This window comes from Colias croceus, chromosome 17 (genome assembly GCF_905220415.1).
Source record: "Colias croceus chromosome 17, ilColCroc2.1".
Lineage (NCBI taxonomy): Eukaryota > Metazoa > Arthropoda > Insecta > Lepidoptera > Pieridae > Colias > Colias croceus.
The window spans coordinates 9,136,835-9,162,235 of NC_059553.1; the positions used below are offsets into that span (position 1 = coordinate 9,136,835).

At 37.5% G+C, this 25,401-nt stretch overlaps 1 protein-coding gene across 2 annotated transcripts; it reads left to right on the forward strand.

Annotated features, from left to right (window-relative positions):
- Window positions 1–647: 647 nt before the first annotated feature.
- Window positions 648–25,099, forward strand: LOC123699183 (RNA polymerase II-associated protein 3). Of its 2 annotated transcripts, none has more exons than XM_045646077.1 (10): window positions 648–726; window positions 1,147–1,260; window positions 1,610–1,729; window positions 5,061–5,188; window positions 5,641–5,773; window positions 6,768–6,845; window positions 7,109–7,297; window positions 8,155–8,421; window positions 22,974–23,163; window positions 24,289–25,097. In XM_045646077.1, the coding sequence occupies exons 3-10, from the start codon at window positions 1,634–1,636 to the stop codon at window positions 24,375–24,377; spliced, it is 1,170 nt and encodes a 389-aa protein (XP_045502033.1). In that variant the 5' UTR covers window positions 648–726; window positions 1,147–1,260; window positions 1,610–1,633; the 3' UTR covers window positions 24,378–25,097. The 2 variants fall into 2 exon arrangements, with proteins under 2 accessions (XP_045502033.1, XP_045502032.1); XM_045646076.1 differs by lacking the exon at window positions 648–726 and adding an exon at window positions 734–891 and having other exon boundaries at window positions 24,289–25,099.
- The last annotated feature ends 302 nt before the right edge of the window (window positions 25,100–25,401 follow it).

Consider the following 25,401-nt stretch of genomic DNA (forward strand, 5'->3'; position numbering starts at 1 on the left):
TAAATCGAAAACGATTCTACAGAAGAAATAAGAAAAAAAAAATTATCTTAGGTAGGTAGTTTTAACTTTAAGGTTTTGGCGGGTATTTTGCCAGTTGCCTACAGATAATAAATTATGTCCTATACTAATGGTGGGTCCACACAACACAAACATAATATTGACGCGAAAGTTTTTATTAATTTATAACATTTTGTATTTCTCATCAAATTAAAACTCGTTGCAATTATTATTATATAAATTTGTTTATGTTCAGAAACTGTTCTGAAAGCACTTTTGGAGTAAAAATGAAATAAGGTCTGCTAATAAATTACTAAATATTCTTTATAGTTGAATTTATTAAATTATGTCAGTCTTTACTTGCTGGTCGGATAAATAACAGACTTTTAAGTATGTAAACTTATTTAATTATTCTATGTTTGGTGTCGTGTGGACCCGGATAAGGTATCAGTAGGTATTTAAATAAATGCTAGGAAACTAGTTATCAATAATATTATAATAATATACGTTACATTATTTAAATATATTTTTAATAGCTAATGTGCTGATAACGCTGATAATAATATGTAAGTTTCTTCAAAATAACATAAAATGACAACTGTCAACTACAGAACGACTAGGTAGGTACTTATTTCTGAACGTAACTTCAATCAGTTGTTACTAGCGCCATGACAACGTGAATTTTGTTTTGGGGTTGAGGTTGACAACCGAAAAAAATCGATCAAGCAGGTAAAGAAACCCTTTTTTGTTGCAATAGAAATGGAAAAAGCTTTCGAAATACAAAGGCAGGCCAGGGATAATGTGAAATCTTTACAATCATATCTAACGGACCTCCAAAACTGGGAAACTGAGATGAAACGTAAAGAGGCCGCACTAAACGGCGAGTTTGAGCAGGTTCATTGTAAATTATGCTCGTATTTTAGTCTTGTTTCGCACTCTGTACGTGTATAGTATTAAACAGAAATTGAGAACTAGTTTTTCGAGCCTAGTACACAGTTTTATAGTAGTAAAAATGTATCTGGTATTCTCTTTAAGTAAGTGGATGTTTAACGGTGGTTTGTGTTTCTTTATCCTAGTACTTTTCTATTTATCGACATTAGTAGGCAATAATAGGATAAATGTTAATAAAGTTTAACATTTTTGGACTAGGATCTTCCTCCTGTGAGGAGTAAAGTCCGAAAAGAAAGGCCAGTTGTGTCGAAAAAGAAACAAGAAAAGAGGATTCCCGCGGCTGACTACAAGGCTTGGGAAAAATTTGATGTGGTATGAATATTAATCGTAATACTTCATTGTATGTATTGTATTGTAATTTCAATATTTGTTATGCATGTGAATAATAATCAAGAGTGTCTTTTAATAAAATAGGTAGCTTATTTTTTCTTAATATGGAATTATTAAAAACTTCCGAATATCTCTGAAACAATTGGTATTCATTACGGAGAGATTTTAATACAAAACTGAAACTGATGATTGCTCTCATAGAAAGCAAGTCAGCTCAAGTTTTTTTACCACATTTATATGACAATTCCAAAAACCTAAATATAACCGAGACACTTATAAATCAGATATCCATATTTACAGAAATAAAGAGAAGTTACATTTTTAATTCCAGGAAAAAGCATGTGAAGAAGTAGACATGGCGGATGTGGGGCCAGCGTCCCTCGATAGCAAGCACAGTGAGAAAGACAAGCAGGAGAAGCTAAGAGAGGAAGCGCAGTATGAGAAAGAGAGGGTAAGATATATTACTTACTAGCTGCGATCGCCTCCTTGGTACAGTGGTGGACGCGTGAAGGTAGCACCGAGGAGTCTTGGGTTTGATTCCCGGTGAAGACGAAGTATCAATATGCTATTTTCATGTATTTCTTTATGTATCTATGCGTTTAATCAATGTGGTTACCTAGGCAACAAGATTATTGAGCAAATAAGATAATTAATTAGTCTTTATAACATTAATGTATGTAAAAGAGAGCTATTATAGTTAATATGTATATGGGTCATTATACAAAAATGGGGTAACTCAATGTCACCAGCCAATTTATACAAAGTCCTATTATATTTTAATCAAATAACAATCTATTTTAAAACAATAAAGCGTCCTTTATTTGGTCACTCACTTTCACTTCTTTATTTAAAATACAAATTGATAAAAAAACAAAATTAATACTTAAATAATCAGTACTTTGGCATGTCACAACTCCGAAAACCAACAATCAAGTGACTATTTTATAAACATTATCATTGATTAGAGAAAACTTACTAATTCAGGACAATCTTTGATATACATAGTATTATATAGTATAACTTTCATAACGAAATGTTTAACATTTTATTTAAAAAATAAAAATAAACTTTGTCATCGTTTTTATTGGTCAGTCCGTTGTGTGTTTTTTAAATTTGAAATTCTCGCTAAATATCACCAAGTCGAGGTCAAATCCCTGTCTAAATATTAATGTTGGTAATGAAGTTACTTGTGCATCCCATATTTTGATGGCCGTCATAACTGTACCAGCGCTAGGGTTGTGTTTGTCCTCTAAATTCGTGCTGCGCCAGTCAACATTTCAGTCCTATGGTGAGTCGTTATTTTATTGTTAAACTGATTTTTATTTTCATTCATACATGGTTAAGTATGATTTGTAAAAATATAGTTTGTTGATATAAGAAATAAGGCAAAAAAACATAATTTGTGATTATAATCTCATATTAAGTCCCTTTTTATCAATCCGCTGGCATCAGTCCTATGTCAGATATCGCGCCAGTGGACTGACGCGACCCCATAGTACTGATGATTCTATCGTTTTTGAGAACTTTTATCTTGATTGCTATTGGTATAAGCATTTCTATTTGATATTTCAGTTTAAAACATCATGCGCCACGCTAAAAGAAACTGAATTTGACTAGGGAAGAAACATTTAAAAAAGAGTAGCAAAGAAAAGAGCTATTGAAACAAACTACTAATAATTTTATTTAAAAGATCTTATTTTATTTTAATTATTGATTTTGATGCTTTCAGGGCATAGCTTATTATATGTATTTATTAGATAAATACGTAAACGTATAATATTGTGAAGTAAAGTTACAAGATAAAAGAACATAAAAGTTAATTATTTTAATAACATTATAAAAATGTCAAAAGGCTCTTATGAAAACTCAGATGAGACTTTCATTCAAGCCTTTGGTTAAAAACCATGAACCAATTTATGAAAATTAGTACTTTTAACATAAATAATGTTAGATTTTTAGGGCTCCGAACCTCAAAAGGAAAAATCAGAACCCTTATAGGATCACTTTGTTGTCCGTTTGTCTGTTAAGACGTTTTTTTGAAGCGCGTGGAGGTATCAATTTGAAATTTATATTGAATACTCAAGATTAAGAACCCTTGGGGCTGTAAAAAAATGAAACTTATAACGCAACGCAATTAAAAGATGAATTTGTGGACCCCAAAATACAGGCTGTCCTAGTTTGGGGTCCAAATGTTACATGTTAGTACCTAACCCACAAATTGATCAATAAATGATTTTTTTTTTTTTTTAAAGATACCTACATCCGTTAATACTGCAAATTTCCGCAAAATTAAATATTCGCAAGGGAATAAAAAATACACAGGATGCTTGCCGTGTATACAGTCTTAAAATATGGTAAAAAGCAACGTCTTATAACACAGATAAAGGAAAAATTGCTAAAAGTGTAAATTTTAAGTTACAAACATAATAAAAAATAGGTTTGTTAGGAGTCCAACTCGCACTTGGCCGTTTTTTTTGTTTCTATTGTTTGTGAATTACTTCAAATATTAAGTAAAACTAAGTCAAAGTAGTAAGTTAAGTAAGAGAGTAAGAATATTCACGTTGCGTTAAATGTCAGAAGGCTGTTTTGAAAATTGAGACATTGTTTTTTCCCAGTATCACAATATATTATCAATTATCATTTTTAAATGTAACTAAGTGATTTTAATACTTAAAAGACATGTGCCATTATTAAAACTGAGAGATTTGTAGTAATTTTCATTGAATTTCTTTAAGAATATTACAAAATTGTGTTTTTTATCAGTACTATGTTAGCCTTGTCAGTCCCCTGGAGGCCAAATCCAGAAAATTTAAAATATCTCACAATCTACTTAAAAAAGTGGCTGGCCCGATTTGGAACAATATATTTATTAGATTAGCTATCATATACACCCTAATTTGTAATAATCTGATATAAAAAATATAGTAAACAAAATATCCTTCAAAGTTACCCCATTTTTGTATAATCACCCATATGTATGTATATGTATACATACATATACATATTGTATTACAGATATATTTAAGTTAAATAATATGATAGATTCAAAGTTAAAAACTTTATGTTACTTTACATAAAGATATATCTGTTGATATAAAATTCTCATGGCATTCAAACTTTTAAAATTTTATTTGTAAATATTCTGCGGATGAGTAATAATTTTTTTATATCACCAGTCAAATAGTAGGTATACTATTGTTGTATTCATGCCTTTATATTTAAATATTTATCTATAATTTGTGAATTTAAATTATTTAAATTCACAAATTATATATATTTTTATTTCTAGAGTAATTAATACCATAATTATTTTTTATATAGTTTAAATTGGCAAATTTAGATACTTTTATCAATATTTTTACGACCACAGCAGACATTGTTCTGCCCTATTGCCCCTTCTTCGTGTTTTCTCTTCATAAGAACCTTGTTTGTGCCTTAACAAAAACATTTAAATAACTAGCTTTCCGCCCGCGGCTTCGGCCGCGTTTTTAAAGAAAAACTCGCATAGTTCTTGTTCCCGTGGGATTTCCGGGATAACACCTATCCTATGAGTTAATCCAAGTTACCCTCTGTACGTGTGCTAAATTTCATTGCAATCTGTTTAAAAGTATTCGCGTGAAAGAGAGACAAACACACACACATCCTCACAAACTTTCAAATTTATAATATTGCGTTTGCGTTTGCGTTGCATGCGTTTTACTATTAGTAACACATTTGACGATTCCTTTGAGGTTTCTGGATATTCTCTAGCATTTTGTAAAATACAATTATTCATGTTCCAGGGTAATACATTTGTGAAACAAGAGAAATGGTCGGAAGCCATAGTTTGTTACTCGAGAGCCATTGAGCTTGTGAAAGATGACGCTATTTATTACGCAAATAGAGGCTTGTGTTATCTCAAAAAAGACAGGTGAGTTAGATTGTAATATTCTTTTGACGTGACAACGTCTTATAATTCGATAGAGCCGGTTGCACGCACGAAAAAACATGACTCATGCGGCGTTACCTCGCTCTGAGGCGTTCCATGTAAGGCTTGAAGTGCAAGCGAGAGCGCGGAACGAGCGACAAAGAAGCACAATCGGACGTTGTCACGTTCTACTATCGTCAGTAAACCGACTTTACAGACAACCAATTTTTTAATATAAAGTTACTCCTAAGAGATAAAATTAAATAATATCATTTATTTACATTAATGAGTTTGAAATACATCTTTGTAAATAAACTACTGTGCCCCGCGATTTTACCCGCAGTGCTCCGCAGCTGTTGGTTTTATATGCAATGCGATGTGCCAGTTATTTCAGTAGTAACTGTAGTTATTAGAACAATTTCATTTTAAATTATGCACAAATTTATCTTTTTCAGCCTCCATCAAGCCGAAAAAGACTGCACCGAGGCACTAAAATTAGACCCCACGTATGTGAAAGCATTGCAAAGACGGGCCACTGCGAGGGAACGGCTAGGCTCGTTGAGGGCCGCTTCTAGTGATCTCAATGAGGTTGGTTATATTGTTTGAAGTGTGTAATTACATTATTGAGAATTAGCTGCGCTTCGCAGTTTCACCCGCGTGGCTCCGCTCCTGTTGGTCTTAGCGTAATGATATATAGCCTACTAGGTTTCCGCCCGCGGCTTCGCCCGCGCAGTCAAAGAAAAACCCGCATAGTTCCCGTTCTCGTTGGATTTCCGGGATTGCGTCATTTTTCCGGTATAAAAAGTAGCCTATGTCCCCTCTTTCGGGTATCAAAATATCTCCATACCAAATTTCATGAAAATTGGTTCAGTAGTTTAGGCGTGATTGAGTAACAGACAGACAGACAAAGTTACTTTCGCATTTATAATATTAGTATGCATAGCCTTCCTCGATAAGATTATGGTGACCTTATTTATTTACCGTATCATATATCCACAAATTATATTTAATATATTATTTTTAATTGTATTTAACATGCAAAGCGGCTGACAATCTGGATGTCAGAAGGGTGTCACTGAAAATCAGTGCTGAGGCGTTATTGCTCAGGTATCCTGAGTGGCATCCTTTTTTGGCGCACGCAACCTCACATATTTTGATGGTTTTATAATTATTTTGTTTTACTTTACTTTAATTTTTTTTTCTTATTTTTTAAACTTCGTACTTTGTAATGTTTATTATGTACTTGTGAGTTGTGTGTGTTTGAAATAAATGATTTCTTATTCTTATTCTTATTCTTATAAGTAGGCTATCTAACACCGAATGAATTTTTCAAATCGTACCAGTAGTTCCTGTGATTAGCGCGTTCAAACAAACAAACTCTTCAGCTTTATAATATTAGTAAAGGTAATATTAGTGAATTGATGAGCTGTGCTGCTCAGAAAATTATTTCTAAAATTTATGAGTTATGTGTTATTTTAGCACATAAGCAACATCATTACATACTTTCGCGTTTATGTAAGTAGGATAGGATATTATAAAAGGGATAACTTGACTTTCCTCGTTTGTATATTTTTCTTTTCAGGTTTTAAAGCTAGAACCACACAATGCCGCAGCAAGACGCCAGCTTGAAGCTATCAAAGCTAGAATGGGAACCAAAGGAGTGAGTAACATGCTTTAAATGAATACATATTTCTGTTTTTATTATTATCTTTTAGTTTGATAAAGCAACAACAGTCTTCAATATAATATGATGATGTTTAAAAAATCTGTTTAAAATGTAAAAGTTCAAAGCAATTATTTCATTAAATAGCATTTTATAAATTAAACCAACCCTATTATTATGGTTAACCAAGAATGAAAAAACTTTAATATTAATTAATGTGTCCAAACTTAAATAAATTAAACAATTGTGCATGATTTCAGGCGAAGTCTAAATCATCTCCATCCACCACGCCAACCATAGAATCGCAACCGATAACAAAAACCGCTCAACCGAAAGTGGTGGAACTAGAAACGATTGAACCAACCCCACTCGAGAAATGGAGGGATGGTGTCGGAGAGAATATTACCGTTATCAAACCTGTTAAGAAACCACCGCATTTGAGATCTAAGGTATTGAAAATCTGTGTTATTCTGCTCAAAAATTTAATGTTCGTTAACTTCTTTATTCTTAATTCTATCATACCAAATAATAGATACTTACAGTAATCTGTTTATTATTTCATGGTCCAATATTTGAAATAATTTGGTATTTTATAAACCTTTTTGGTAATTTTACGATAATGGTCAAAGCAGCAGGCAAAAGGTATGTTCAAAATCTTTGAATATACCTTTTGCTTGCTGCTTTGTTCAAGTGATTTCTATATCCTACTAATATTATAAATGCGAAAGTTTGTGAGGATGTGTGTGTGTGTGTTTGTTACTCTTTCACGCAAATACTACTGAACCGATTACAATAAAATGAAGCACACATATAGAGGGTAACGTGGATTAACACAAGGGATACGTTTTATCCCGGAAATCTCACGGGAACGGGAACTATGCGGGTTTTTCTTTGAAAACGCGGGCGAAGCCGCGGGCGGAAAGCTAATTAGTAATAAATATATTATTATGTGTAATCTCATGCTATACATATTATATTATATAGACCGCCTCCTTGGTACAGTGGTTGACGCGTGAGCGTAGAACCGAGGGGGTTCGATTACCGGTGGAGACGACGAAAAAAAATGCCTCGGTCTGGCAGGACACAGAAGGCTGATAACTACTACTTGTCCCTAAAGAAAATCGATCAGTGAAACAGATGTATAATGCATCTGCCCCTTACCCTTCTAGGGCACATGGGACTTCACTTCACATGCTCTATATAAAGTACCAAATTTCAACTAAATCAACGCAACAGTAACATGCCAGGATCAACATAGAATCCAAAATATAAATCACAACTATTAACTACATACTATTTATTTCAGAGAGCGCTAAAACATATCCCCATACAAGAAATACCATTGGGCTGTAGTAAACCAAAAGCAGTATCTAAAATAGACCTAGACAGTCTAGCTCAAGGCGATACTAACAATAATTCGGATACTAAGCTAGATATATTGCCAAAAGAAGACGGAGATATAATTCATAATGTATCGGTGGATAAAATGATCGTTCCGGTAAATAGTGTGCAATTTATGAATGAATGGAAATACTTGAAGGGTTCGCCTGAAGCTAGGGGGGATTATTTGAGTGTAAGTAGCTTTTTTATTTTTTTATATGAATAAGTATGTAAATAAGCAGTATGGTGCAGATAGTTTAGATATTTAGTTTGAAAATGATATTGCATTAGGGTACTTTTTCAGCAATAATGTGTGAGGATGTGTAGCGAGAATGTGTTTGTAAACAACTAATTATATCACTGATGGGTTTTAGACCAGGGTCGATAATTTTTGAAACAAATAAAATAGTAGTAGGATGAAACCCATTAGAAAAGGAGGGGAATGTGATAAAAATTAAAGGAAAAATAAATTACAGACAATCCGAGTTCGGGAAGTGGGAAGGGGGGAGCTTTTAAAACTAAAAAATGGTTTCTCTTGATTTCCGACAAAAATACAAGTCCTATGGAAAAAAGTTCAATGGCAAAGTTGTAAGTAATAAAAAGTTCTACAACTTTTGCATTCACAATTTTTTCACATAACCTCAAAATTTAGGTGAAAAATTCAAAAAACCATGTTTTTGGTTTTTTATTTTAATCTACTTCAAACAATTTTTTTTTGTACGAAATTTGGTGAAAACTTACTTTATTATGTCCCAAATACACTATTTTTTTTGATTGAAAATATTTGAATGCAAATTGGTTCAGTAGTTAAGGCGTGATTGAGTAACAGACAGACAGACAGAGTTACTTTCGCATTTATAATATTATTATGGATTAATACCAAAAAAAAAAACACCTAATTTTCAATCGAAAAGTCACCCGTCAAAATAACAGCTTTTTTCAAAAACTTGGGGAGCCTATTGTTTATTGAAATCTCTACTTTCATATTGTGTAAAAAAAAATAAACATTACCATAGTAAATGTTCTCAGGAAATGCATACAAACAGTGAGATAATGAGCTTTTACTAAATCAGGCACACTTCTAGAACTCTATATTTTCTCTTGTATCGGCTTTTCGGTAACATTTCATAACTGCGTTAAAAACAACCGACTACAAAAACGGAAAAGTAATAAATAAAAAAGATTTGATATTATTAATTACTACACATCAATACGACACTTCATTGTACGATATACGACACTTCAAACTCGACACTTCATACGCGACACTTCTAACTCGACACTGCATACATGACACTTCATACACGACACTTCAAACTCGACACTGCATACACGACACTTCAAACTCGACACTTCATACGCGACACTTCAAACTCGACACTGCATACACGACACTTCAAACTCGACACTTCATACACGACACTTCAAACTCGACACTTCATACACGACACTTCAAACTCGACACTGCATAAACGACACTTCAAACTCGACACTTCACACGCCACACTTCAAACTCGACACTGCATACACGACACTTCATACGCGACAGTTCAAACTAGACACTGCATACACGACACAAAAAACTCGGAGCTTCATACACGACACTTCCTACACGACACTTCAAACACGACACTTCAAACTCGACACTTAAAAACGACACTTCAAACTCGACACTTCATACGTGACAGTTTAAACTTGACACTGCATACTCGACACTTCAAACTCGACACTTCATACACGACACTTCAAACTCGACACTTCATACGCGACACTTCCTACACGACACTTCAAACACGACACTTCAAACTCGACACTTAAAAACGACACTTAAATCTCGACACTTCATACACGACACTTCATACGCGACAGTTCAAACTTGACACTACATACATGACACTTAAAATTCGACACTTCATACACGACACTTCAAACTCGACACTGCATACACGACACTTAATACACGACACTTCAATCGACACTTCAAACTCGACACTTCACACGCCAGACTTCAAACTCGACACTGCATACACGACACTTCATACACGACACTTCAAACTCGACACTTCATACACGACACTTCAAACTCGACACTTCCTACACGACACTTCAAACACGACACTTCAAACTCGACACTTAAAAACGACACTTAAATCTCGACACTTCATACACGACACTTCATACGCGACAGTTCAAACTTGACACTACATACATGACACTTAAAATTCGACACTTCATACACGACACTTCAAACTCGACACTGCATACACGACACTTAATACACGACACTTCAATCGACACTTCAAACTCGACACTTCACACGCCACACTTCAAACTCGACACTGCATACTCGACACTTCATACACGACACTTCAAACTCGACTCTTCATACACGACACTTCATACGCGACAGTTCATACTTGACACTGCATACACGACACTTAATACACGACACTTCAATCGACACTTCATACGCGACACTTCAAACTCGACACTTCAAACTTGACACTTCATACATGACACTTCAAACTCGACACTTCAAACTCGACACTTCATACGCGACACTTCAAACTCGACACTTCATACGCGACACTTCAAACTCGACACTGCATACACGACACTTCAAACGACACTTCAAACTCGACACTTCATACACGACACTTAATACGCGACACTTCAAACTCGACACTTCATGCACGACACTGCATACACGACACTTCAAACTCGACACTTCATACACGACACTTCAAACTCGACACTTCAAACTCGACACTTCATACGCGACACTTCATACGCGACACTTCATACGTGACACTTCATACGCGACACTTCAAACTCGACACTTCAAACTCGACACTTCATACATGACACTTCAAACTCGACACTTCATACACGACACTTCAAACTCGACACTGCATACACGACACTTAATACACGACACTTCAATCGACACTTAATACACGACACTTCAAACTCGACACTTCATACACGACACTTCAAACTCGACACTTCATGCACGACACTGCATACACGACACTTCAAACTCGACACTTCATACACGACACTTAATACGCGACACTTCAAACTCGACACTTCATGCACGACACTGCATACACGACACTTCAATCGACACCTAATACACGACACTTCAAACTTGACACTTCATACACGACACTTCAAACTCGACACTTCATACACGACACTTCAAACTCGACACTTCAAACTCGACACTTCATACGCGACACTTCATACGCGACACTTCATACGTGACACTTCATACGCGACACTTCAAACTCGACACTTCAAACTCGACACTTCATACATGACACTTCAAACTCGACACTTCATACACGACACTTCAAACTCGACACTGCATACACGACACTTAATACACGACACTTCAATCGACACTTAATACACGACACTTCAAACTCGACACTTCATACACGACACTTCAAACTCGACACTTCATGCACGACACTGCATACACGACACTTCAAACTCGACACTTCATAAACGACACTTAATACGCGACACTTCAAACTCGACACTTCATGCACGACACTGCATACACGACACTTCAATCGACACTTAATACACGACACTTCAGACTTGACACTTCATACACGACACTTCAAACTCGACACTTCATACACGACACTTTATACGCGACAGTTCAAACTTGACACTGCATACACGACACTTAAATCTCGACACTTCATACACGACACTTCATACGCGACAGTTCAAACTTGACACTGCATACACGACACTTAAAATTCGACACTTCATACATAACACTTCAAACTCGACACTGCATACACGACACTTAATACACGACACTTCAATCGACACTTCAAACACGACACTTCACACTTCAACGACACTGCATACGCGACAGTTCAAACTTGACACTGCATACACGACACTTAATACACGACACTTCAAACTCGACACTTAAAAACGACACTTTAATCTCGACACTTCATACACGACACTTCATACACGACACTTCAAACTCGACACTTCATACGCGACACTTAAAACTCGACACTGCATACATGACACTTCAAACTCGACACTTGAAACTCGACACTTCATACACGACACTTCATACACGATACTTCAAACTCGACACTTCATTCGCGACACTTCAAACTCGACACTGCATACACGACACTTCAAACTCGACACTTAATACACGACACTTCAAACTCGACACTTCATACGCGACACTTCATACGCGACACTTAATACATGACACTTCAAACTCGACACTTAATACACGACACTTCAAACTCGACACTTCATACGCGACACTTCAAACTCGACTCTGCATACACGACACTTAATACATGACACTTCAAACTCGACACTTCATACACGACACTTCAAACTCGACACTTCAAACTCGACACTGCATACACGACACTTCAAACTCGACACTTCATACGCGACACTTTAAACTCGACACTTCATACCCGACACTTCAAACTCGACACTTCATACGCGACACTTCAAACTCGACACTGCATACACGACACTTCAAACTCGACACTGCATAAACGACACTTCAAACTCGACACTTCATACACGACACTTCAAACTCGACACTTCATACACGACACTTCAAACTCGACACTTCATTCGCGACACTTCAAACTCGACACTTCATACACGACACTTCAAACTCGACACTTCATACGCGACACTTCAAACTCGACACTGCATACACGACACTTAATACATGACACTTAATACATGACACTTCAAACTCGACACTTCATACACGACACTTCAAACTCGACACTTCATACACGACACTTCAAACTTGACACTTCATACACGATACTTCAAACTGGACACTGCATACACGACACTTAATACACGACACTTCAATCGACACTTCAAACTCGACACTTCACACGCCACACTTCAAACTCGACACTGCATACTCGACACTTCATACACGACAGTTCATACTTGACACTGCATACACGACACTGCATACACGACACTTAATACACGACACTTCAATCGACACTTCATACGCGACACTTCAAACTCGACACTTCAAACTTGACACTTCATACATGACACTTCAAACTCGACACTTCAAACTCGACACTTCATACGCGACACTTCAAACTCGACACTTAATACACGACACTTCAAACTCGACACTTCATACGCGACACTTCAAACTCGACTCTGCATACACGACACTTAATACATGACACTTCAAACTCGACACTTCATACACGACACTTCAAACTCGACACTTCAAACTCGACACTGCATACACGACACTTCAAACTCGACACTTCATACGCGACACTTTAAACTCGACACTTCATACCCGACACTTCAAACTCGACACTTCATACGCGACACTTCAAACTCGACACTGCATACACGACACTTCAAACTCGACACTGCATAAACGACACTTCAAACTCGACACTTCATACACGACACTTCAAACTCGACACTTCATACACGACACTTCAAACTCGACACTTCATTCGCGACACTTCAAACTCGACACTTCATACACGACACTTCAAACTCGACACTTCATACGCGACACTTCAAACTCGACACTGCATACACGACACTTAATACATGACACTTAATACATGACACTTCAAACTCGACACTTCATACACGACACTTCAAACTCGACACTTCATACACGACACTTCAAACTTGACACTTCATACACGATACTTCAAACTGGACACTGCATACACGACACTTAATACACGACACTTCAATCGACACTTCAAACTCGACACTTCACACGCCACACTTCAAACTCGACACTGCATACTCGACACTTCATACACGACAGTTCATACTTGACACTGCATACACGACACTGCATACACGACACTTAATACACGACACTTCAATCGACACTTCATACGCGACACTTCAAACTCGACACTTCAAACTTGACACTTCATACATGACACTTCAAACTCGACACTTCAAACTCGACACTTCATACGCGACACTTCAAACTCGACACTGCATACACGACACTTCAAACTCGACACTTCATACGCGACACTTCAAACTCGACACTGCATACACGAGTCACGACACTTCAAAACTCAACACTGCATACACGACACTTCAAACTCGACACTTCATACGCGACACTTCAAACTCGACACTTCATACACGACACTTCAAACTCGACACTTCATACGCGACTCTTCAAACTCGACACTGCATACAAGACACTTCAAACTCGACACTTCATACACGACACTTAATACACGTCACTTCAATCGACACTTCAAACTCGACACTTCATACACGACACTTAATACGCGACACTTCAAACTCGACACTTCATGCACGACACTTCAAACTCGACACTTCATACACGACACTTCATACACGATACTTCAAACTCGACACTTCAAACTCGACACTTCATACGCGACACTTCAAACTCGACACTTCATGGACGACACTGCATACACGACACTTCAAACTCGACACTTAATACACGACACTTCAATCGACACTGCATACACGACACTTCAAACTCGACACTTCATACACGACACTTCAAACTCGACACTTCATACGCGACACTTCATACACGACACTTCAAACTCGACACTTAAAAACGACACTTCAAACTCGACAGTTCAAACTTGACACTACATACACGACACTGCATACACGACACTTAAATCTCGACACTTCATACACGACACTTCATACGCGACAGTTCAAACTTGACACTACATACACGACACTTAAAATTCGACACTTCATACACGACACTTCAAACTCGACACTGCATACACGACACTTAATACACGACACTTCAATCGACACTTAATACACGACACTTCAAACTCGACACTTCATACACGACACTTCAAACTCGACACTTCATACACGACACTTTATACGCGACAGTTCAAACTTGACACTGCATACACGACACTTAAATCTCGACACTTCATACACGACACTTCATACGCGACAGTTCAAACTTGACACTGCATACACGACACTTAAAATTCGACACTTCATACATAACACTTCAAACTCGACACTGCATACACGACACTTAATACACGACACTTCAATCGACACTTCAAACTCGACACTTCACACTCCACACTTCAACGACACTGCATACGCGACAGTTCAAACTTGACACTGCATACACGACACTTAATACACGACACTTCAAACTTGACACTGCATACACGACACTTAATACACGACACTTCAAACTCGACACTTCATACACGACACTTCAAACTCGACACTTCATACGCGACACTTCAAACTCGACACTGCATACATGACACTTCAAACTCGACACTTGAAACTCGACACTTCATACACGACACTTCATACACGATACTTCAAACTCGACACTTCATTCGCGACACTTCAAACTCGACACTGCATACACGACACTTCAAACTCGACACTTCATACGCGACACTTTAAACTCGACACTGCATACAAGACACTTCAAACTCGACACTTTATACACGACACTTTATACACGACACTTCAATCGACACTTCAAACTCGACACTTCATACACGACACTTAATACGCGACACTTCAAACTCGACACTTCATGCACGACACTGCATACACGACACTTCAAACTCGACACTTCATACACGACACTTCAAACTCGACACTTCAAACTCGACACTTCATACGCGACACTTCATACGCGACACTTCAAACTCGACACTGCATACACGACACTTAATACACGAGTTACACGACACTTCAATCGACACTTCATACACGATACTTCAAACTCGACACTTCAAACTCGACACTTCAAACTTGACACTTCATACTTGACACTTCATACATGACACTTCAAACTCGACACTTCATGCACGACACTTCAAACTCGACACTGCATACACGACACTTCAAACTCGACACTGCATACAAGACACTTCAAACTCGACACTTCATACACGACACTTAATACACGTCACTTCAATTGACACTTCAAACTCGACACTTCATACACGACACTTAATACGCGACACTTCAAACTCGACACTTCATGCACGACACTGCATACACAACACTTCAAACTCGACACTTCATACATGACACTTCAAACTAGACACTTCATACACGACACTTCAAACTCGACACTTCATACACGACACTTCATACACGATACTTCAAACTCGACACTTCAAACTCGACACTTCATACGCGACACTTCAAACTCGACACTTCATGCACGACACTGCATACACGACACTTCAAACTCGACACTTAATACACGACACTTCAATCGACACTGCATACACGACACTTCAAACTCGACACTTCATACACGACACTTCAAACTCGACACTTCATACGCGACACTTCATACACGACACTTCAAACTCGACACTTAAAAACGACACTTCAAACTCGACAGTTCAAACTTGACACTACATACACGACACTGCATACACGACACTTAAATCTCGACACTTCATACACGACACTTCATACGCGACAGTTCAAACTTGACACTACATACACGACACTAAAAATTCGACACTTCATACACGACACTTCAAACTCGACACTGCATACACGACACTTAATACACGACACTTCAATCGACACTTAATACACGACACTTCAAACTCGACACTTCATACACGACACTTCAAACTCGACACTTCATACACGACACTTTATACGCGACAGTTCAAACTTGACACTGCATACACGACACTTAAATCTCGACACTTCATACACGACACTTCATACGCGACAGTTCAAACTTGACACTGCATACACGACACTTAAAATTCGACACTTCATACATAACACTTCAAACTCGACACTGCATACACGACACTTAATACACGACACTTCAATCGACACTTCAAACTCGACACTTCACACTCCACACTTCAACGACACTGCATACGCGACAGTTCAAACTTGACACTGCATACACGACACTTAATACACGACACTTCAAACTCGACACTTCATACACGACACTTCAAACTCGACACTTCATACGCGACACTTCAAACTCGACACTGCATACATGACACTTCAAACTCGACACTTGAAACTCGACACTTCATACATGACACTTCATACACGATACTTCAAACTCGACACTTCATTCGCGACACTTCAAACTCGACACTGCATACACGACACTTCAAACTCGACACTTCATACGCGACACTTTAAACTCGACACTGCATACAAGACACTTCAAACTCGACACTTCATACACGACACTTTATACACGACACTTCAATCGACACTTCAAACTCGACACTTCATACACGACACTTAATACGCGACACTTCAAACTCGACACTTCATGCACGACACTGCATACACGACACTTCAAACTCGACACTTCAAACTCGACACTTCATACGCGACACTTCATACGCGACACTTCAAACTCGACACTTCAAACTTGACACTTCATACATGACACTTCAAACTCGACACTTCATACACGACACTTCAAACTCGACACTGCATACACGACACTGCAAGTTACACGACACTTCAATCGACACTTAATACACGACACTTCAAACTCGACACTTCATACACGACACTTCAAACTCGACACTTCATACACGATACTTCAAACTCGACACTTCATACGCGACACTTCAAACTCGACACTTCATACGCGACACTTCAAACTCGACACTTCATACGCGACACTTCAAAACTCAACACTGCATACACGACACTTCAAACTCGACACTTCATACGCGACACTTCAAACTCGACACTTCATACACGACACTTCAAACTCGACACTGCATACAAGACACTTCAAACTCGACACTTCATACACGACACTTTATACACGACACTTCAATCGACACTTCAAACTCGACACTTCATACACGACACTTAATACGCGACACTTCAAACTCGACACTTCATGCACGACACTGCATACACGACACTTCAAACTCGACACTTCATACACGACACTTCAAACTCGACACTTCATACGCGACACTTCATACGCGACACTTCATACGCGGCACTTCAAACTCGACACTTCAAACTTGACACTTCATACATGACACTTCAAACTCGACACTTCATACACGACACTTCAAACTCGACACTGCATACACGACACTTAATACACGAGTTACACGACACTTCAATCGACACTTAATACACGACACTTCAAACTCGACACTTCATACACGACACTTCAAACTCGACACTTCATACACGACACTTCAAACTCGACATTGCATACAAGACACTTCAAACTCGACACTTCATACACGACACTTAATACACGTCACTTCAATCGACACTTCAAACTCGACACTTCATACACGACACTTAATACGCGACACTTCAAACTCGACACTTCATGCACGACACTGCATACACAACACTTCAAACTCGACACTTCAAACTTGACACTTCATACTTGACACTTCATACATGACACTTCAAACTCGACACTTCATGCACGACACTTCAAACTCGACACTGCATACACGACACTTCAAACTCGACACTGCATACAAGACACTTCAAACTCGACACTTCATACACGACACTTAATACACGTCACTTCAATCGACACTTCAAACTCGACACTTCATACACGACACTTAATACGCGACACTTCAAACTCGACACTTCATGCACGACACTGCATACACAACACTTCAAACTCGACACTTCATACATGACACTTCAAACTCGACACTTCATACACGACACTTCAAACTCGACACTTCATACACGACACTTCATACACGATACTTCAAACTCGACACTTCAAACTCGACACTTCATACGCGACACTTCAAACTCGACACTTCATGCACGACACTGCATACACGACACTTCAAACTCGACACTTAATACACGACACTTCAATCGACACTGCATACACGACACTTCAAACTCGACACTTCATACACGACACTTCAAACTCGACACTTCATACGCGACACTTCATACACGACACTTCAAACTCGACACTTAAAAACGACACTTCAAACTCGACAGTTCAAACTTGACACTACATACACGACACTGCATACACGACACTTAAATCTCGACACTTCATACACGACACTTCATACGCGACAGTTCAAACTTGACACTACATACACGACACTTAAAATTCGACACTTCATACACGACACTTCAAATTCGACACTGCATACACGACACTTAATACACGACACTTCAATCGACACTTAATACACGACACTTCAAACTCGACACTTCATACACGACACTTCAAACTCGACACTTCATACACGACACTTTATACGCGACAGTTCAAACTTGACACTGCATACACGACACTTAAATCTCGACACTTCATACACGACACTTCATACGCGACAGTTCAAACTTGACACTGCATACACGACACTTAAAATTCGACACTTCATACATAACACTTCAAACTCGACACTGCATACACGACACTTAATACACGACACTTCAATCGACACTTCAAACTCGACACTTCACACTCCACACTTCAACGACACTGCATACGCGACAGTTCAAACTTGACACTTAATACACGACACTTCAAACTTGACACTGCATACACGACACTTAATACACGACACTTCAAACTCGACACTTCATACACGACACTTCAAACTCGACACTTCATACGCGACACTTCAAACTCGACACTGCATACATGACACTTCAAACTCGACACTTGAAACTCGACACTTCATACACGACACTTCATACACGATACTTCAAACTCGACACTTCATTCGCGACACTTCAAACTCGACACTGCATACACGACACTTCAAACTCGACACTTCATACGCGACACTTTAAACTCGACACTTCATACACGACACTTCAAACTCGACACTTCATACGTGACACTTCAAACTCGACACTGCATACACGACACTTCAAACTCGACACTGCATACACGACACTTCAAACTCGACACTTCATACACGACACTTCAAACTCGACACTTCATACACGACACTTCAAACTCGACACTTCATACACGACACTTCAAACTCGACACTGCATACACGACACTTAATATACGACACTTCAAACTCGACACTGCATACACGACACTTCAAACTCGACACTTCATACGCGACACTTTAAACTCGACACTTCATACACGACACTTCAAACTCGACACTTCATACGCGACACTTCAAACTCGACACTGCATACACGACACTTCAAACTCGACACTGCATACACGACACTTCAAACTCGACACTTCATACACGACACTTCAAACTCGACACTTCATACACGACACTTCAAACTCGACACTTCATTCGCGACACTTCAAACTCGACACTTCATACACGACACTTCAAACTCGACACTTCATACGCGACACTTCAAACTCGACATTGCATACACGACACTTAATACATGACACTTCAAACTCGACACTTCATACACGACACTTCAAACTCGACACTTCATACGCGACACTTCAAACTCGACATTGCATACACGACACTTAATACATGACACTTCAAACTCGACACTTCATACACGACACTTCAAACTCGACACTTCATACACGACACTTCAAACTTGACACTTCATACACGACACTTCAAACTCGACACTGCATACACGACACTTAATACACGACACTTCAAACTCGACACTTCATACACGACACTTCATACACGATACTTCAAACTCGACACTTCATACGCGACACTTCAAACTCGACACTTCATATACGACATTTCAAACTCGACACATCTAAATAATCTGTAGTAATTAATAATATCAAATCTTTTTTATTTATTACTTTTCCGTTTTTGAAGTCGGTTGTTTTTAACGCAGTTATTTTTATTTAGTACTTTTTAGTGTATTTTTCAACACGAATCAAACGAGCCCAATCTCGATAAAGTTGAGTCAATATATTACTGAGTTCCTATGGCCACCTTCCGATTCCATCATCAAATCAGCTCAATGTCATGATAATGTTTCATCGCTAGCCAATTTACATACGTATACAAAATTTCAGCTCAATCGGTTACCGGGAAGTGAATCAAAGTTACTTGCTACATTTCAATTAAGTCATCGAGTACAGACAAAAATGCTCATAAAATAAAAACTGCTGGGCCTATCCGAATAAAATTTTTATGGGACCAATTCGACACCATCCCGCATCGAATAAAAAAAGAATCACGTAAATCGGTTAAGAAACGTCGGAGTAATCAGTGTACATACATACAAAAAAAAATATACCGGCCGAATTGATAACCTCCTCCTTTTTTTGAAGTCGGTTAAAAAGAAAAAATTTCATCTGATCAAAGTAACGATACCACAGCTAACATTTAACAGCATGTTAATAAACAAAATGATGTCGATAAAAACATATCAGGTCGTTTGAGAAATTTGCCTTTGCCAAAAAAGCTCATTATCACACTGTTTGTATGCATTTTCTGAGTAAATTTACTATGGTAATGTATATTATATTTTACACCATCAGAAAGAAGATATTTCAATAAACAAAAAGCCCCCAAACTTTTTGTAAAAAGCTGATATTTTGACGTCAGAATTTTCGATTGAAAATTAGGTTGTTTTTTTTTTATTAAGTTGAAATAAGGCGAAAAAATAAATGTTTTCAATCAAATAAATTACAGTGTATTTGGGACATAATAAGGTAAGTTTTCACCAAATATTGAAGAAATTTTTTTTTTCTGAAAAAGATAAAAATAAAAACCAAAAACTTGGTTTTTTGAATTTTTCAACAAAATTTTGAGGTAATGTGAAAAAATTGTGAATACAAAAGTTGTAGAACTTTTTATTACCTACAACTTTGCCATTGAACTTTTTTCCTTAGGACTTCCCGAACTCTGATTGTCTGTAATTTATTTTTCCTTTAATTTTTATCACATTCCCCTCCTTTTCTAATGGGTTTCATCCTACTACTATTTTTTTTAGGCTTTTATCATTTTGGAAGGGATTGGCACCGGTGTATTTAGTGTTTAAAGCGATACTATTGGTTATATACAAACACATTCCTCGCTCTATAGCACCCTTATGATTATACAAACTTACCCTATTAAATAATATAAATTTGAAGAATTATTTCATTCGACAATAAAATCAGGTACTGCCGATTGCAACTGAAAAATAATTTGTGTTTATACTCGTATGGTATATTTACTAGTTATAAGATATACCAATGATAGCGCGACAAGAAAGAAACATGTAAAAGCAGCCAGCAGCTCGAGCAGTTAAAGGCTGAGGGAAGTACAGGAACGGCTCGAGCTGTCGCTACAAGCAGCGCAGTTGAAGCGGTCGCGACTGCTCGAGCAGTCCCTGTACGGCAATGAATGAATGTCTATAGTTCACCGCGCGGTCGCGGCTTCAAGCCGTCGGTCTCAACTGCTTGAAGCGGTCCGTGTATGGCCGCCCTAAAATGTCGAAAATTACTTCAGCAGTTTTTTAAGCTATTGCATAGCTTCTATCGCGGGCCTTGAGCGCGGGGACCGAATCGAGAAATTCCGTAACGAAAAAACCTCACGCTCTCCACTCCGACGGGCTCGGAGGTGTGGCCAGAAGGCATGCTATGCAATAGCTTTACCGCGGCAGTCCCCGAGTGCCACACGTTTTTATCATAATATAAATTAATCTACTTGCATAATATACAAAAAAAAAAAAAACAAATAAAATTGCAATATTAAAGTTATTAAATATTCACAGATAATAGATCCATCAGCGATACCATCGATATTCGCGAACGCTCTAGAAAGCGACGTACTATCTCAAGTGCTTCACACACTACACGACTATAAGGGCAAGTTCACACACGCCGGCCGCTACTTGCACGCGTTGGCGCGTGTGAAGAGGTTCTCGGCGCTGGCTATGTTCCTGTCGGATGGCGATAAGGAAGGTTCGTGTGTATATATAAATCGTTCGTTTGTTTATAGTTCGTTTGTCTGTTGATAATCTTCTTAATATATATAAATCTCGTGTCACAATGTTTGTCCTCAATGGACTCCTAAACCACTTAACCGATTATAATAAAATTCGCACACCAATTGCAGTTCGATCCAACTTGAGAGATAGGATAGTTTAAATCTCAAATCGTTTTAGAGAAAGCGGGCGAAGCCGCGGGCGGTAAGCTAGTATAGTGGGTGTTTCACACTATAAGGGCGAGTTCACACACGCCGGCCGCTATTTGTGCTTGCTATTAAATATTTCTATCAATTTATGGTGACTTCATTTGAGTCCCGGAAGGTTTGTTATTGTCTTACTTACTTACTTACTTACTACTTCAACGGCGCAACGACCCAAAGAGGATCTTGGCCTCCGACACCAAAAGTTTCCAGGTTTCGCGCCTTAGCGCCCTGGTGTTGAGGTCTTCTACTTGAAGGATGTTTGTTATTGTCTAGAAATTTAAAATGTTAAATTTCTAAATTAACATAGATGTTCTTAGTTCTAACCATATCAAGTATGTAGAGTAGGAGAAATAATTCATTGTTTGGTTCTGTGTCCCAAATTTCATTTTCTTTTTAGAGGATTCAAACATCCTCCAGTCGAAATATAATTGAATTCATATTATATTAAAGACTAGCTTACCGCCCGCGGTTTCGCCCGCTTTGTCTAAAACCTAATAAATTATATAAGTACTAAAACCTTCCTCTTGAATCACTCTATCTATTAAAAAAAAACGCATCAAAATCCGTTGCGTAGTTTTAAAGATTTAAGCAAACAAAGGGACATAGGGAAATAGGGACAGAGAAAGCGACTTTGTTTTATACTATGTAGTGAAGAATCAATGTAAAATGTAATTTATTTTTATAATAGTGTATAGTGTAGTGCTTAATATATTCTTAGTTTTAGTTTTAAATTAATATATGTATGTTAGTCTGTAAGGTATTTATTCTATGATTCTGTACAATTTATTGTCTGTACCTGAATTAAATATAATAAATTGTGAACCTTTTTTACAAAAAGCAATTTAATTTTTACATACTTTTGTGAACAAATGCATAATATTTCTTATCTGTTTCAGTGGTGAACAAACTGCTGGTGCATTGTAAAACAAAAGAGGGTCTCGCCGATGAAGAAATCGAAGAACTGAAGAAAAAATATGAGCTTTAAATGGAGAAGAGTATTTGTATGAAATATCACTATTAATAAAAATTATTAAAGAATTAAGAATAAATATATAGTTAGATAAGAAACTTGTTAATTTTAAATGGTAGATTTCAACCGACTTCAATAAAGAAGGAGGTTCCAGTTCGACTACTTGTTTTTTTTCGTTTGTCACCGTTCGTCTGGATGGACTGACTTTAATGATTCTTCGGTTTGTTTGAAAGCTGGGTCTGTTGTGTGGTCCTAATTTAATTTTGTTTAGATCTGATAATTTGAAGGTAGTTTCGTTTTTTATTAAAAATAATAATTATTAAACCTTATTTTTAACTTTGTTTTAACTTTTCAAAGTATGTATAGGTACTTTGTTGTAACTTTCAAAATAAATGTATTCTTGAATGATTTATCCAATTGCCTCATTGATTTAGACGAATTGTAATAAGCAGATAGAATGATCAGAAACGGATGTAATTATATTTACTTTGTATTGCTACTTAAGAATCACTACATAGTATAAAAAAGTCACTGTCGCTGTCTGTCCGTCCGTATGTTTGCTTAAATCGCTATAAATACGCAACGGATTTTGGAACAGTATTTTTTAATAGATAGAGTGATTCAAGAGGAAGGTTATAGTATATAATTTACTAAGTTTTTTTACAAAGCGGGCGAATCCGCGTGCGAAAAGTTAGTAAACTCGAACTCAATATATTTATTCAATTAGTAGAAGCACTTTTGAATCGTCATAACATATTTTTAGCATTTACCACCGATTCGGAAAGCAGTATCTATGGAGAAGAACCGGCAAGAAACTCCATATTACAGACTAGCTGCGCTCCGCGGTTTTACTGGCTCTATTTCTGTTGGTCTTAACGTGATGATACGATAAATGGCCTTCCTCGATAAATGGGCAATCCAACACCGAAAGAATTATTCAAATCGGACCAGTCGTTCATAAGATTAGCGAATGCAAACAAACAAACTCTTCAGCTTTATAATAATATGAAGTATAGATAAAAGTTAAAACCTTGTAAAA